Here is a 16,397-nt window from a genome sequence, read left to right as displayed (position 1 = left end):
GCTGGAAAAAGTTTTAAACAGTAAGTGAATACAGCGTGTCGGGGGAATACAATGTCTATAGACAGTATGCTACAGTGGGGGGGTCAAAGGCAGAGAACCGTAGGGTTAGCTAACGTTAGCTGTTCCCAGACAACTGAGTTGGTTTTGCCTTTTTTTGCTCACCAAACGCTGCTGCCATCTTTACTCACGCTGAGTTTTACGTTCCAGCTGATGATATGCACATGACTTGCCTCCCTGACTGGCTTCGGGAGGGGCGGATGTGCGCGTGCGGATGTGCACATGCGCGTGTCATTCAGAACACAAGACAAAATAAGTCGTTTTTTTCTCGATTATACTATTTTGGTGATCGTTGGGAGCCGAAATTGAAATTGAAATTCAATTAATTGCACAGCCCTACTAGTCTATATCCTGGACGTTCCACTTCCGGGATTGCTCCGGTACCGCAGGAAATTCCGCCGGATGCATGTCTTTTCGCCGATGTTCCTTTCCTTCCGCTTTCTTTCTGTTGGAATTTTAAACTGCGGAGGATTTATGAGGACTACGGTTAACTGTTCTCAGATCTCTGCAGGGTAAATCCAGACAGCTAGCTAGACTATCTGTCCAATCTGAGTTTTCTCTCGCACAACTATTTTAAAGGGGCTCAGTGCGGAGCTTAGCCCTGCCCATGATGATTGTGATTGGTTTAAAGAAATGCCAATAAACCAGAGCATGTTTTTCTCCCATCCCAGGAATGCTGTGTGGACTAACCAGACCCTCCTCCGCAGCGCAAAGCGAGACTACTCTAAACCCAACACTACAACACTGAGGGCAATCCTTAATTTAGTTAGCAGCAGACTGCCGTAAGGATTTTCTGCCACGTGATTTAGAATAGAACTCCTCCTGAAAGGCAGTCATTGGTATAAGTTTCAGTCTACCAGATATTGTGTCCTTTAGTGCTGTTCATCCTGGAATGGCTCTGTCAGGCAAACAATAGAAACTTTTGATCAAACAAAATTTTTTATAAAAGCTAGGTAAGGTTATCATGGTTCCAAAAGCACCTAAGGCATTGGAACCCTATTGGTTTTTATGTTGTACAGTATCATGGGTATCATAGGTAAGTAGTATATCACTACTCTTTTTTTTTTTTGACTAATTATTTTTTTTTTTTTTGTCTCCACAGCTGAGTCGTTGCCAGAGGCGAGTGGTGAAGCATGAAATGATGCGACCCTCCAACACGGTCCATCTGCTGGTTCTGTGTGAGGACCACCGGGCCGGCATGGTCAAGCACCACTGCTGCCCTGGCTGTGGACTCTTCTGCAGGGCGGTGAGGGAACAAAGAACACTGACACTGTGTTTGATGCTTGACATTAGTACTATACTGTACGTTCTTTTGATTCTGTACTTACGGTAGAATTTGTCAGTCTTAACACTGGTTATCGATGGGAAGATTTCAAGTAGAACTCAAAACCGAGAAAAAGTTTGGTCAGATTTTACATGGTCATGGATAAATAATATATAGTTATAATAAGATCCACTATTTCTTCTTCTCCTTTTTCCCTCTGCCTTTTGTGGCCTTTTCTCCCCTTCATTGTCTCTTGTCCTGCTTCTCCTTTGCCTACTCTGTTCTTTGACTCCTTTTTCCTAAACATTCCAAACATTCCTGTTTTCTAATCTTTGAATTTCTCTTTCTTTTAACCTATTTTCCATGTCCATCTCCTTTGCATCTTCCTTTTCTTGTCTTCTTTCTGAGTTATGCATGGGTTTAGGAAGCTTAACTTGGATTTAGATAAATGTTTGAACTAGTTGGCTAAAAGTAATGGATGGACAGTAATGGCTCAGGATAGGGAACAGTTAACTTTGTTAGACAAAAGTAATAGATACATTGTTAACATGGTTGAAAGTAATGGATAAATGGTTGGAATAGCTAAAAGTAATGGATACTTTGTTGATAAGTTAGGGATAAATTGTTGAAATAGAAAGCTAAAAGAAAAAGTGGAGAAATGGTTGAAACTTCTGTCACTCCAAGCAGTAATAACGCCAATTAGAGTGAGGCTATATAAATAAAGTTGAGTTTAGGGTAACATCTCTTCAGTTGAACACATTTGGAACCTGACCGGTAGTGTGGAGGCAGAAAAGGAGGGAACCCCTGCTCTAAATGTTTTTTACCCTGACAAGAAAAGAATGTCACTTGAAATGACATTTGATTACTATATATAGTATAGTATATTATAAAATATATATTTAGATACTGCACTTCTTAACCTTAATGCAGTGTTTACCTGGTCCGTCCCACAGGGCACTTTCATGGAGTGCAGGCCGTACGGCAGCATCTCCCACCGATTTCACCGTGACTGTGCCTCCATCTTGAAGGATCTCAGGTTTTGCCCCCACTGCGGAGAGGATGCCAGCGGGGCGAAAGAGGTCACGGTGTCGAGGGCTGATCCGTCTCCCTCTGTACCTAGATCGAACCCCGGGCCGCCACTGCCAGCGGTGCCCACTGTGGCCACCCTGCCATCAGTACCAACCACGCCTGCTGTTCCGCAGATACTCAGAGCGAAGAAGACCAGCGAGCCGCAGAGGGGCAGAGACGAGAGCCCGAGCAGGTAACGCAGGACTGATGTGGCGTATGTCATCTCATCTTCTTATATAGAAAACCTAGAGATACTACTTCCTTCTTGAAATCACTAAACTCACGACTGTTAAACGATAACTTTTAACTTTTATTACAACTCTGGTCAAATAAAATGTTTACTTCTTGCTTTCTAGGGCTGTGCAATTAATCACAATTTTATCGCAAACGCAATGTGGACTTGTGCAATAGCCAAATCGCAGGGGATAAAGGCAAAACGTGTCAAACCATTCTGAATTAAGCTTTGTGGTGCTGCAGAGACGTGTATCCTACAGATTAAAGAAAGTCTTTTAGTACAGATCCTTGCAGAAATGTTTTTGATTTCTTTTAATTTTAGTATTTTTAAATGAAAATTACAATAATGATACAAAAATGATCATTCCCTCCAATATCGTGAATCATATCGCAATTGCAATATCAGTCAAAATAATCACAATTGGATGTTTTCCTCATATCGTGCAGCCCTGTTGCTTTTTCTCTCCAGGTTAAAGAGCGAGGCTGTGTGCGCTGCAGATAGACCACCTAAAGAGTCACTGGAGAGCATCCTGATGGCACTGGATGATGAGAAGTGAGGTTAACCATGAAATATTTTGCATCAGTTTGCAAAAAAAAGTACAGAGTGAAACCACAGATCGCACTTTGATATGAATAATTGATTGAGACCTTTTACTCTCTTTAGCCTGAAACCAAAGAAAGTGAAGTACCCCACCAGACAGCTGTACATCTCTGCAAAACAAGGAGAGCTCCAGAAGGTCATTCGTCTCCTTGGTAACTCCAATATGTTACTTGACATAAAAAAAGCTTAAATTACAATTAAAGCTGCAAGCAGCGTTGGACGGGCCCTTGCACCTCCTTGCGCGTTGGGGTTACTGGTGGACGCCGCTCCATGCGGCCGTGCATTTACGCAACCGTCTGGACACAGTTTGAGATGGTGTATTGCAAATGTTGTACCAAGTGTAGGGGGCGGGGCAAACTCTAGCTTAACTGTTCAAATGTTATGAAAGGGGGCGTGGCCTGAGTGCATGGGCGTGGTTAAAGTATAGGGGGCAGCCTCAGGGCTGGACTCTTGTTGATCATGGGAAATTTCAAGCAGAATGGACAATGTACACTCTAGTTACAGCCACTTTCTTGTTCATCGCTAAACACTCAAAATGGCCATGCCACACACACACCGTTTGACGAAAAGTTTTTCTTTTAATAACTCTTCATCTTTACGGTGTTGAGATGGCACACACCAAATTTGAAGTCCATCGGATTAAATCTGTAGGAGGAGTTTGTTAAAGTATAGCATCTTGACTTTAGGCCTACTTCCTGTTGCTACTAGGGGGCGCTATGACTTTGAGCCAATATCGGCATGTAGATGTCCTCAGGGTTGAACGCTTATGAATCCTGAATAGTTTCGAGCCAATTGGACAATGTACACTCAAGTTACACTTGGTTAGTTTTTGAGTATGGGAAGGTCCCCAAAAAGGCGATTCATTGCGCGTAATAATAATAGTAATTCCTTCAGTTAGGGCCTTCGTCGCTGTCGGCGCTCGGGCCCTAATAACTCAATGTATCTTTTTTTTTGGCATTTGTATTATGACACTGATAGACCAACTTTGTTAATTGAAGTTGATGGGAAGGACCCCAACTTTCTGATGGAGGGCCAAAACAAAGTCACTCCTCTTCATGCAGCAGCGGCTGAGGGTCACCAGGAGATCTGCCACATGCTGGTCCAGGTGAGGACACTGGCGAGTGATGATTATGAGTGTCTCATAATACAAAAGTCCTCACTGGCCAAACATTCTCACAGTGACACATTTTTGGTTCTACCTTTCAGCCTTGGAGTAAAAGCATTTAAACTCCTATCTCAGCCAATATTTAGGAGAACTCGAGTGCAATATTGAACAATCCAGTGTGTTAAATAAGTATTTAACACATTTTAATTTCCAATCCAGCTATTCACATGTAAGACCAGACATTTGTATTAACTTGCAAAAAAACTACACAGATAGAGAAATCATAACATTCCAATCCATAAAAGAAGTTATTTGCAATAAAGTTGAATGACAGGAAGAAAGTATTGATCACACTAACTGAATTAAAAGTATTTCATACTTAGTGGAGAAGCGTTTTTTTTTTTTTTGCAATGGCAGCTTCATGACGCTTCCCTTACAAAGACACTAATGTCTCACAGAGTGCAGGTGGGATTTTCCAACACCTTTTATTTCCTTCCTCTGGAACCGTGACATCGTTGTCCTGCTAAAAAAATCCATTTGCATCTCAACCTCATCCTCTTCGCCGAGGGGGATGGCAACAGATTATTCTCAAAAAATTCCAGGTACATCGCTCCATTCATCTTCCCTTTGATAATTTGGATTCTGCTGGTAGCATGAGAAGAGAAATCATAGGCAGAGCCATTTCTCTTCCAAGCATGGTGCGTCGCTATGTTGCTGAAAAGTTTTATTTTTGTCTCTTCTGACCACCACACTACATTCCCCCTATGATATTCTCCTAATGTAGTGTAGCAAACTTTAAAAGAGCATTTTTCGCAAAAATATGACGATTGAAAACAGACTGCAAACTACACCTGCCAATTGTTTCCAGAGGAAAAAAATAAAGGTGTTGGAATGGCCCAGTCAAACACGAGACCTAAACTTAATCAAACATTTGTGGAATAAACTGAAGATCAAGATTTACCAGCGTGCCCCTGGAATCTTCAAGATTCAAAGACTGTGGAAGAATTGGGCCAAAAACCCACCTGCAAACTGAGAGAGTTTCTTTGTACAGGAAGCCTTGGCATTGCATACAAATGCTTCTCCACCAAGTATTAAAGACATCTTGCGTAGCTTGTTCAATATTTTTTTCGGTCATTCCACTTTATTGTAAATAACTTATTTTATGGGTTGGAATGTTATGATTTCTTTATCCGTGTAGTTTTATTGCGTTACTACCAATGTCTGGTGTAGTTCTCATTTGAATAGCTGGATTGGAAATATGTTTAATGAAAGAAATGTTGACGTGTTGAATACTTATGTCCTCCACTGTATATGCAAGTTGCTATTATAGGCATTGGATAGGGCTTACTGGACAAATTATCCACTATTTTAAGCCAAACAAATGGCTTGTCAGTATTTACTTACATTATACAAATGGCTTTTGGTTAGGCCTTTTTATTGACATTATACTTTGCATACATAACCTAGATAGCTTAGTCATTAAAGGACAAATCCGATTATATGTTAATTAGCGGTTTGCGATAAAACTGGTCACATTCGATTAGCATGAAAACATATCCCAGAGAACGGTCGACTTGGTACACGTGTTATTAACCCCTAGGTTCATTTTGCGCCGGATTTGTCCTTTATGTGCATACAAAGATGTATGTACTTTTAGTACTGGGCTTTAACTTTCAGCATTACTCCTAGGAGGGATTCTGAGACACCTGATAAATACAGGCGCAAATCCAACAGAAGCATACATAGTCTGTAAAATGCATTTACCATGCTTAGACTTGTCTTGCAGACGTTTCTGAAGTTAGTGACCCTATTAAAGTTGTTTTTAAAGATACCACAGTAAGATAAAGATAATGAATATGTAAATACCTCAATTTTGACTTTAACCCTTGTGTTGACTTCGGGTCACATTGACCCGTTTTCAATTTTTGTTTTATATCAGAAAATATGGGACGTAGAAATAAGTGCTGAGAATGTGTAGAAGAAAAATTTAACAAATTAAAATGTTGGAAAAAGCAAAAACAAACTGAAAAGGTTGACGGGAAGACAACACAAGGGCTAGTAAAAGTCTCATTAAAGTTCAAATTTTAACCTTATTTTAATTTGGTAACAAAGAAGTCCACGGAAATACATCTTTTAGGTGTGAAATGTAAGTTTGTTTTAAATCCGAGAGTGGAAATTCCGTACATGTTATTACTTGAGATAAACTGACACAGTTTCCCATTCTTTTCTTTAGTCTGGACGAGCAAAATGGATCACATGTTTTAAAGCTGCAGTAGGCACCATGTTAAAGGGTAACTTATGGATTATTTTTTTTTCCAACCTGGACCCTATTTTCCTATGTTTTTGTGTCTAAGTGACTGATGGGAACAACAATCTTTGAAATTGGTGCAGTATTAAGCAAGATCGCTGCAGTCGGCGCACCTTCACTTTACGTCTACAAAAGTGCTTGTTTTGCTACTGACATGCTCAGATTATTCTTCTTCTCTAAGTGTCTGACAACATTATCGAAAGGATTTCTAGGGAGGTCGACCTTTCTGTTGAAGAGTAAGATCTTTTTTTTTTTTAAACACAAAAACATCCGCGAAATTGCTCGCTACAGCCACCCACCAGATAAACAGTCATTTTATCATCGTAAAATACACTTCATTCAAAGTCGACAGACACATTATAAAACCCGTTTTGATTCGTCTTTCCACTTTTCCAGCAATCACAACTACTTGTGGTTGAAATAAACACATAATTTACTGAACATGTGAAAATATGTTGGCTTATACACTTTTTTTTTTTTTTTTTTTAAATGGAGTCTGGTGGTTTTAGTGATAGCTATCTCAGAGCTGTTTCTGGTTAAACAAAGAGGATATATTTTTTTTTATAAAAGGTCTATCTCTGTAGGAATCCTTTCCATAATGTTGTCAGACACTTAGAATAACAATCTGAGCCTGTCAGTGGCAAAAACAGCACTTTTAGTGTCAAAAATTGACGATGCACATTTGCCCTATAAGATTACGTTGCAGCCCGGTTTGCGGCAGCTGATCACAGCGTTCTTGTTTAATACTGGACCAATGTCAAAGACTGCTGTTCCCATCAGTCACTTTCACATAAAAACATAGGGAAAAAGGTTCCAGGTTGAAAAAATACGAAGTTACCCTTTAACTGTTGTACCGTAAAATCCTGTTGGTTGATGTCAGTGTCTTAATTAGCGATGTTGGGATGCTGTGTGTGCTCACTCACATAGGCTGGAGCCAACCTGGAAATGTTTGATGAGGAGCAGAGAACGCCACTCATGGCGGCCTGTGAAAACAACCACCTGGACACGGTGAAGTACATGCTGAGAGCCGGAGCAGCTGTCAGTCACAAGGTGGGTCAGCAGCACACACTCAGTCTGTTGGATGATCTCAGTCAGGGTCAACTTGTGCTACCAGCCTGATGTGTGCGAATGTCAAATTCTGCTTCCACATTCATCATTTAGTCCAATCTCACTCTACCAACTGCTGCCACTGCTCATACCCTTTGTACTGATATTTTAAAATCACATTTAATCAATGCCATTTTTCATATGCCACACCTGTCAGATAGCTGGTTTACAGTGGCATCAGATGAAAAGTCTAAAAATTGTGTTTGGAATGATTGTTGAAAAACGCAGGCCGAAACAAAAGTGTTTAAAAGAAAATAATGGAGCCAAACGGTTAAAGCACAAATCGCACAACCGCAACATTGTTGACAACAATTGACATTGTTGACAACAATGTTGACAACAACATTGACAGTACCAGTCATGAACCTTTATAGAATATCATACACCTCTTTCTCTCTACCCATGTTGGCTGTTTCTCTACACTGTTGACTTTCAATGCCAAAAAAAAGTAAAGTAACAGTATAGTCACCAAATGAGGCAGAGAAATAAAAATGTAACCACTTAAGCCAGTGCAGCAACAACATTCACAAATTTGCACCCCCTCTTGTAGGAAGAAACGGCTGATAAACTTGATAACATTTGTGTAGAGACCTGCTGCATTAGATTTTTAGCTTAAACCATATGGTGAGCAAACAAACTCAGTATATCGGTTCAAATAGATAATTGTTGCTGTTCAGACTTTACGACTTCTTGTTATACCAATTTGGTCACGCTGCAAGACCAGACAGTAGCTGGCAAAAACAAGACAAAAAGGGAAATGGCACCATCAGTTATGGGACATACTGTGGATACCACTTTTTGGTGAATGTGTGAGCAGTGTGTGAAATCTCAAAAACATGGTATTCACGCTGAAATGAGCAATTTACGACAAATTTGTCCAGTTAAGAAGGCTTGGTAAATCTGTAAATCAAAAACTTGGAACACTCAACGAACACAGTAAGAGAGGTTTAGGACAACATCACAAAAATGTTCTTGCATGAGGCCCAGTGAGCTAAAAGAGACACAAATTGTAATTAGAGTTGAGAGGAAGTGCAGAGTGTAGAAGCCACACTGTTAACATTTTATAGAGCCAATGTTTATATACAGGAGTTAAAGTGGGATTTGGCAGGTGGGGTAACCCTAATATTCTGTGGACAGCACTTCTATAAAAAGAAAATGTATCACTCTTAAAGCTGGTTTGTCTGTTAGTCCTGTTACTGTGGAGCAATGTAGCATTTAAAAGGCTATTTGTTTGTCTGGTGCAGTGCTCCCTCTCACGGTGGTGCGCTGCTGCAGAATATAGGGGAAACAAAGACGGATATTTGGCCTTTTTTGACTTTCAAAAAAATGATGTTGCCTGGTGGGAAACACTGATATGTGAAACTGCCAACCAGATTAATAAGTAAACTTACTTATTAATTGAAGGTGCACGAACACAGTTCTGGATCGTTCCAGCCCACTTTAACCCCTGTTCATATAACAAAATTGATTAGAACACTTCACTCTTTCACATAAGCTGACCGTCTTTTTTTAAAGTACATTTTATTAACCATCTCTAAGCCTAAACTAGGCTCTAGGGTGGGAGATGAAAATATCTGAACTGCTGGACACATTTCTCTTCATTATTTCTGCTCCAATGTCCTGTTTTCACCAACAAGTTTAATGTCATATAATCCAGAAGCCAATGAAATGCCTTTTTCTTTGGACTAAACAGCAGTGACAATAGCACAGTGTTGTTCAATGTGAATCATGTTGTCATACCAGGATATCATGGGTTTCACCTGTTTGCATCTGGCAGCTAAACTGGGACATTATGATGTAGTCCATCATCTGCTCTCCAAGGCATCCAAATACATCAACTGTCAGGTAAAACACACACACACACACACACACACACACACACACACACACACACACACACACACACACACTGCCTCATTTACTAACTGCTGCTGACAGCTAATGTGTAAATAAAAAGTAATATGATAGCATAAATCTTTGCACGAGTTTTACAGCCTGCATCTGTGCAGGATAACGGGGGGTGGACTCCCATCACCTGGGCCATTGAGTACAAGCACAAGGATCTTGTCCACCTGCTGCTGGCTAGAGGGGCCGATGTTAACATCAGAGACAAGGTCAGTGCACACAGTACGCTGTTCACCTTTACAACTGTACCACACACATGCCATAACACTCTGTTTTCACACTTCCTACAGCATTGCAGCTCATCGAGTGTGGTCTTGTGGGATGCATAATAGTTTTTACCTCTAAACTGAGGGAAATGTAAGTACAGTAGACTGGGGAACCAGAGTGGAATTAGATTGTGTCACCCTGAGCAAGGAAAAAAGTAGACTTATTTATGTCATAATTAACATAAAATGTATTTCTAATTGAGACAGGAAGGATGGCACAGCATTTCATAACCGTATGATTGTGCTGTATATATAGTTGGCCAATCATTACTATGCTACAATACCGTTTTATTATAAGTAAAACATTTGTTCGTGTATTATCTAAAATATAACAATACAACAACATAATATGCAACTTTAAGTGATCATATAAAACATTGGGCCTCATACAGTATAGAGCAAAACAGAATACATGACATTCACCAATTTTCTTGTACCTATACGAGCAAAATTCACAAGCAGGACTTAACAATATGGGAAAATCTAATTGTGATTTCTTTTTTTTTTTCTTTTTTTTTTAAGACCAATATTGCGATTGCCATTCAGTATGCAATTTAAAAATAAATCTGTATTATTCACTATACACAAGCAATAAATCCTCCAAGTATGACCTATAACATAGTATGACCGACGCAACATTGGATACAGTCAACATATAGCAATATTGCCCTGTATGGGAAGAACAACATGCTGACGATCCCCATCAGCAGCATGAACGTAGAGTTTAGGGTGACCCAGACAAGGGTGGGCCTGCAATACAAGGAGTGGAGCGACGCAATGCGACGCAAAGCCCGACGCAAGTGTCTTTGCTAGTTTAAGACAGACGCGGTTGTCAGTTTCCCGCCCAGCGCCCACGTCGTTTAAATAGCAAATGCACCTGCGCCCATGGGCGTGCTGGTCTTACAGGGAGATGTGTTCAGTTGAATTCTTGGTGTATTTCTATCTTGAGGCAGCGGGAAGTGATCGCGCCATTGACTGAACAAAAACCTGGTCAATAACGCAGCATTTCATTGTTATTTTAACATCAAATTAGTAAAATGCGCCTAGGCTTATGCACAGTGCGCACACTATGCTTGTTGCACACATACAGAGAAGTGCAACAGCACACAAACATGCAAAAGATTACAAATAAAAATATTACGGTGCAAATCCGCCATCATAATAGCAATGCGCCAAGGTATAAACGCACCTGGCTTTTAAAGAGAATGGGAGATGACACTCTGATTGGTTTATTGCACGTTACGCCCAAAACACACCTATGAATTAATGAAGACACTAAGTACAACCCTTTTGAACCGTGCGTCTGGCGCACAGACCTTTTTTTCCGCCGTCAAACTAGCAAAAGTGGATTTGGACACGCCCTAAACGCACCTGCGCCAGGCGCTTCACGTGATGACCTGAGATGACACGTCAGTTAAAATCCCATCAAAACCATGTCAACCTCATGGTGGCGCTAGAGGAGAAGTCAGGGGATCACTAAAGTCATTTGTATTCCTCCTCTGGGCACCATGAATGTCTGCACCAAATTTAATTGCAATCCATCAACTAATTGTTGAGACTTTTAAGCCCGGACCAAGTTAGCATTGATAATAAAAGAGGTTTTGAATAAGAATATGAAAATGTTCTTGCACGAGACCCAACAGGTCCAAAGAATGTTATTTATACAGAACAATTCTGTTTTTGCTCCTTGTTCAGGAAGAGAATGTCTGCCTGCACTGGGCGGCACTTTCGGGCTGTGATGACATCGCCCAGGCTCTGCTGGAGGCCCGATGTGACCTTAACGCTGTCAACGTTCATAGTGACTCAGCGCTTCATGTTGCTGCCAGAGAGAACCACCTGGAGTGTGTGATGTGAGTATGTAGTCTGGGAACAGAGTTCCATTGTTAGTCGCACTTTGCCTGACCTTTCTCCACAGCGCTGCGGAGGAGGGTCAGACTGCACACACTCAAAGAAGAGGGGCACCTTGTGAAAACGAGTAAAAATGCATTATGCTCAAATGCTCTGCTTATAGGCAATACTTTCTTCAACCTATATTTTGTTGAAATGTTTTTGTTTTGTTGTCCATCGTAGCGGTGCCTAGGACAACCTGAGAGCTGTAGAAATGAGAACGTAAGCTCTCAGCTCATTTAGAAGCTGCAGCCCAGGGGTTGGTTTGTCATTTCTACAGGTGTCAATTAAGTTGTTTTATGTACAATAAGGTCTGGGTTTAAAATGATCATTTTAAAGTCATTGTTGTATGCAGTGAATGCAAAATAACTCCTATTTTCCATTACATGCGTCTGTGCTGCGGCCCCCACGATCAATCACGGCCATTCAAGTCAATGCTTGATATTCCAACACCCGCGAAGCGTGTGTGAAGCCGCTCTCCGCTCTGCTAAAGATATACGGCAGGTCTATTTTCACACCAGCTGCGGGGGTGTTCAAACAGCTGGGCAGGAAGTGAAACAGCGAGAGCATCCAGTCAGTTTACCAAAACACCCCCACCCCCCCCCCCAACATTGAACACTTCTCCTCTACAACACCATGGACGACGAGCAATTCAGTGGAGGTTGAAAAACATAATAAGACATCACAGATACTATTTATAAGGACAATGCCAGAAACGAGAAGGCATGGAGTTTAATTGCAGGAGTGCCTGGAGTGGAAGGTAGATACTAGCTTAATAAGCATGTGGTTGTTCTGAAAAGTACTTAAACTAATCAAATATGCGAGTCGTGCAGGAAAGACACTCCACTTCTGAGACGCTCCCTGTGTGGTGTGGCGCAGGACGGAACAAAGCCGCGGCGCAGCCAGGACGCTGCACCGACGTGCCAAGTGGAATATCCGGGTGACCGTTGAATTGCTTTAGAAAAAACCTAAACATACATAACCCTATTTATGCTCTCAATGGCAGATATCCGTTTTGAGTTAAATTATGTTTTAGGAAACACTAAAACACTACTCTCACAGTATTTATAACGGACGCTTGTAGTGTAGAGTCCGGATCGGGACGAATTTTTCTGTCCGAGCCCGGCCCGCGTCCGACAGAGCCGTGTCCGAGCCCGACACAGTTAAAATCTCATCTTTTTTCCTCTCATACTAATAATAATAATAATAATAATACATTTAATTTATAATGCACTTTTCATCAGAGATCTCAAAGTGCTACAGGTTAGAGATAAAAACGATAGAAAAAAAAATAAAAAATAAGTAGTTTAAAATACAAGAATAAAAATAAAAATAAAACATCTAAAAGGGACCAAAAGCTTTGCAAAAGAGAAATGTCTTAAGGCCTTTTTTAAAACAGTCAGTGTGTTGAGGTGCCCTCAAGGTGTCAGGGAGGGCATTCCACAGACGTGGGGCAGCAGCACAAAGGCCCTATCTCCCATAGTCCTGAGTCTGGTTCTGGGTATGTGGAGGAGGTTTGAGTGAGTGGAGCGGAGGGAGCGTGTAGTGTTTTGAGGGTTGATGAGTTCTTTGAGGTAGGGAGGGGCATGTCCATGGATGCATTGATGTGTGAGGAGGGAAACCTTGTATTCAATCCTGGTGGAGACGGGAAGCCAGTGGAGTGAGTGGAGAACGGGGGTAATGTGCTCATGTTTCCGCACTCTCATCAGGATCCTAGCTGCAGAGTTTTGTATGTACTGAAGCCTCTGCAGGCTCTTTCCAGGAATCCCAATGAGCAGTGCGTTACAGTAGTCCAGTCTGGAGGAGACAAAGGCATGAACCAGCTTTTCGGCATCTGAGATGGAGAGAATGGGGCGAAGTTTGGAGATGTTACGGAGGTGGTAGAAGGAGGTCTTGCATAGGTGATTTATATGGGCTTCAAAAGTGAGTTGGGAGTCAATTTTTACACCAAGATTTGTGACTATTGATGAGAGGGAGATGTTGGAGCCAGAAAAGGTGATGCTGGTTATGGATGATGATTTGGTCTGGTGAGGAGTGCCAACCAGGATGGCTTCGGTTTTGGAGCTGTTGAGTTGAAGGAAGTTGTGCTCCATCCATACCTTTTATCTCCTCCAGACAGGTGGTGAGATTTGATGGGGATGACTGTGACTGTGGGGTTTCAGTTGTGGCATTTACATAGAGCTGTGTGTCATCGGCATAGCAGTGGAAAGAAATTTTGTGACGGTTGATGATTTGGCCAAGGGGGGTGAGGTAGAGAATGAAGAGGATGGGGCCAAGGACTGACCCCTGGGGGACACCGCAAGTAACTGTGTGTGGATTTGATTTGGAGTGGCCCAGGGAGACGTATTCTGTCCGGTTTGTGAGGTATGATTTGAACCAACTGAGAGCAGTGTCATTTAGTCCAGTGGTGAGGTGTAGCCGGTTTAAAAGAATGTCATGGTCAACAGTATCAAATGCAGCAGAAAGGTCCAGGAGTATGAGGAGAGAGGGAGCGCCAGCATCAGATGATATGAGGAGGTCATTTGTGACTCTGACGAGGGCAGTCTCTGTGGCTGTGGGCAGTGCGGAAGCCTGACTGGAATTTTTCAAAGAGGTTATTATGTTTGAGGTGATCCTGAAGGTGGATGGCAACTGCTTTCTCAAGTACTTTTGATATGAAAGGGAGATTGGAGATGGGCCTATAGTTGGATAGGACTTCTGGATCAAGGATTGTTTTTGAGCAGTGGTCTGATAATGGCTTTTTAAGACAGGGGACGCGTGGCCAGTTTGGAGGGAATGGTTAATAGAGCGGTGATCAGGGGACTTGGGACAGTGATATGGGTTTTACCAGGGAGGTTGGGAGAGGGTCCAGGGGACAGGTGGAGGATTTCATCTTCCTGATGATGTTTTGCACCTCTTCTGATGAAACCTCAGGAAAGCAGTTTAGGGGTTTGGAGACGGTATATGTTGGGGGAACAGTTTGGGTGGGAGGACCAGAAAGGGCAGAGCGAATATGTGCAATTTTTGATGTGAAGAAATCCAGGAATTTATTGCACTGCTCTTCTGTAGTGGTAGTAAGTGGGGAGGATTGTGGTTTGAGAAGGTGGTTTATAGTGGAGAAAAGCTGCTTGGAATTTCCTGGGCTGTTTCTGATTGCATCAGTGTAAAACTGTGACCTTGCCTCTTTGAGGGACTGTGCATATGTTTGTTGTTGCTCCCGGTAAATTTGTTTGTGGACAGTGAGGCCAGAGGCTCTGAAGCGCCGCTCAAGGACCCGTCCTGCTGCCTTCATCTTACGAAGCCCATCTGTGAACCAGGGTGCTGAGCGGGTGAAGGTGACTGTTCTTGTTTTAACAGGGGCATGGAGGTCCAGGAGGCTGCTCAGATGACTGTTGTAGTAGTCCACTGCTTCGTCGGCTGATGAAAAGTGTGTGGAAAGATGCTGAAAATCTGCTGCCAAGAGTTCTGGGTTATAATGACACCTGTAGGCAACGTTTATTTGTGTTGAAAGCCCTTTTTTTATTAAGCAACTGTAGGAAGGCATTCGGAAATGTCAACAGATGAGCGCATCAGCGCATACGGGGCAACAAGCACACGTTCATCAGCTGTTAAAATGTTCAATGTGTTAACCTTTCCTGATCTCTTCGCTTCCGACCGTGATCAGAAAACCAGGGGAGACTCGTTACCTCCAGGGCCGACGTTAGAACATGAATAACCACTAACTCTGCTCCGGTTGCATCTACAACATGTCTGCTTCCTCTTTTTCTATCTCTTTTCTGCCCACTTACCACACACACTCACACTCACACACACACACAAACCCGCAGCACCATTTTACAGCAAATTCCTTATCGCGCTATGTGACCGAGCCCGACCCCGACCATAATTTCTAAATATCTGTCCGAACCCATGCCTTATTGTAATGGTCCACCAACATGAGTTTGTCAATGGCGGATTTTTAGAGAGCAGGGCAACCAATGGCCAGTGTATGATGCCAATGTCATTGTTGATGTTATTGTGGTTTAGTAGTTTTTTTGCATCTGATAAAATACAACAATTTAAAATGAATAACAAACGAGACACAAAATTGCTAAAGGGTAAATTTGCCACTTTTTTAAAATGTGAATGTCCAATCAGTACTGAAGGTATATGTAGTCTTTTGAAGAAATAAATAGCCCAATGTGAGCTATAATGAATGAGAAAGCGAGTCCTCCTGCTCACGGATGCTGTGGCGGCAGTACCTACATTTACCAGGATGCATAGTGCGTGAGCTGTGACTTCACTTAGCTCTCTTAGCTTTTTTAGTTAACAAAATAACTAAAACAAACAAAATATTCTCAAGAATAAAATAAATATTCTTACACCTAAACCGAGAAATACAACGGAATTCAAGTTTGTCTCTTTCACAAACCAAGATTGAAGAATGAATAACCTTGTTAACCCATCATATAACCCTTCATTCAAACGGGACAGAAACAAAATAAAACTTACAAAATCAGTCTTTGTTAGTGTTTTCCACTGTTCCAACAATAGGTAGTTTTTTTGAGACATGAAAAAATGCTGGTCCACTCGCTGGTTAAAAAACAAACAGTGGCTTGTTGGTGGCTCTCATGCCT

General features: G+C 41.8%; 1 protein-coding gene across 1 annotated transcript in view; it reads left to right on the top strand.

Annotated features, from left to right (window-relative positions):
• ehmt1a (euchromatic histone-lysine N-methyltransferase 1a) overlaps positions 1-16,397 on the top strand; it is a 43,426-nt gene that overhangs the window by 10,552 nt on the left and 16,477 nt on the right. Inside the window, exons 7-18 of the mRNA XM_039803113.1 lie at positions 1,160-1,303; positions 2,275-2,582; positions 3,093-3,176; positions 3,288-3,376; positions 4,223-4,329; positions 7,565-7,687; positions 9,488-9,589; positions 9,754-9,858; positions 11,611-11,765; positions 12,682-12,742; positions 13,512-13,614; positions 15,022-15,148. Coding sequence (XP_039659047.1) covers positions 1,160-1,303; positions 2,275-2,582; positions 3,093-3,176; positions 3,288-3,376; positions 4,223-4,329; positions 7,565-7,687; positions 9,488-9,589; positions 9,754-9,858; positions 11,611-11,765; positions 12,682-12,742; positions 13,512-13,614; positions 15,022-15,148 — 1,508 coding nt within the window. The remainder of the gene's footprint in view (positions 1-1,159; positions 1,304-2,274; positions 2,583-3,092; positions 3,177-3,287; positions 3,377-4,222; positions 4,330-7,564; positions 7,688-9,487; positions 9,590-9,753; positions 9,859-11,610; positions 11,766-12,681; positions 12,743-13,511; positions 13,615-15,021; positions 15,149-16,397) is intronic.

This window comes from Perca fluviatilis, chromosome 6 (genome assembly GCF_010015445.1).
Source record: "Perca fluviatilis chromosome 6, GENO_Pfluv_1.0, whole genome shotgun sequence".
Taxonomy (NCBI): domain Eukaryota; kingdom Metazoa; phylum Chordata; class Actinopteri; order Perciformes; family Percidae; genus Perca; species Perca fluviatilis.
Note: the sequence above shows the minus strand (reverse complement) of the source record. Positions and strands in the feature narration are given on the sequence as shown.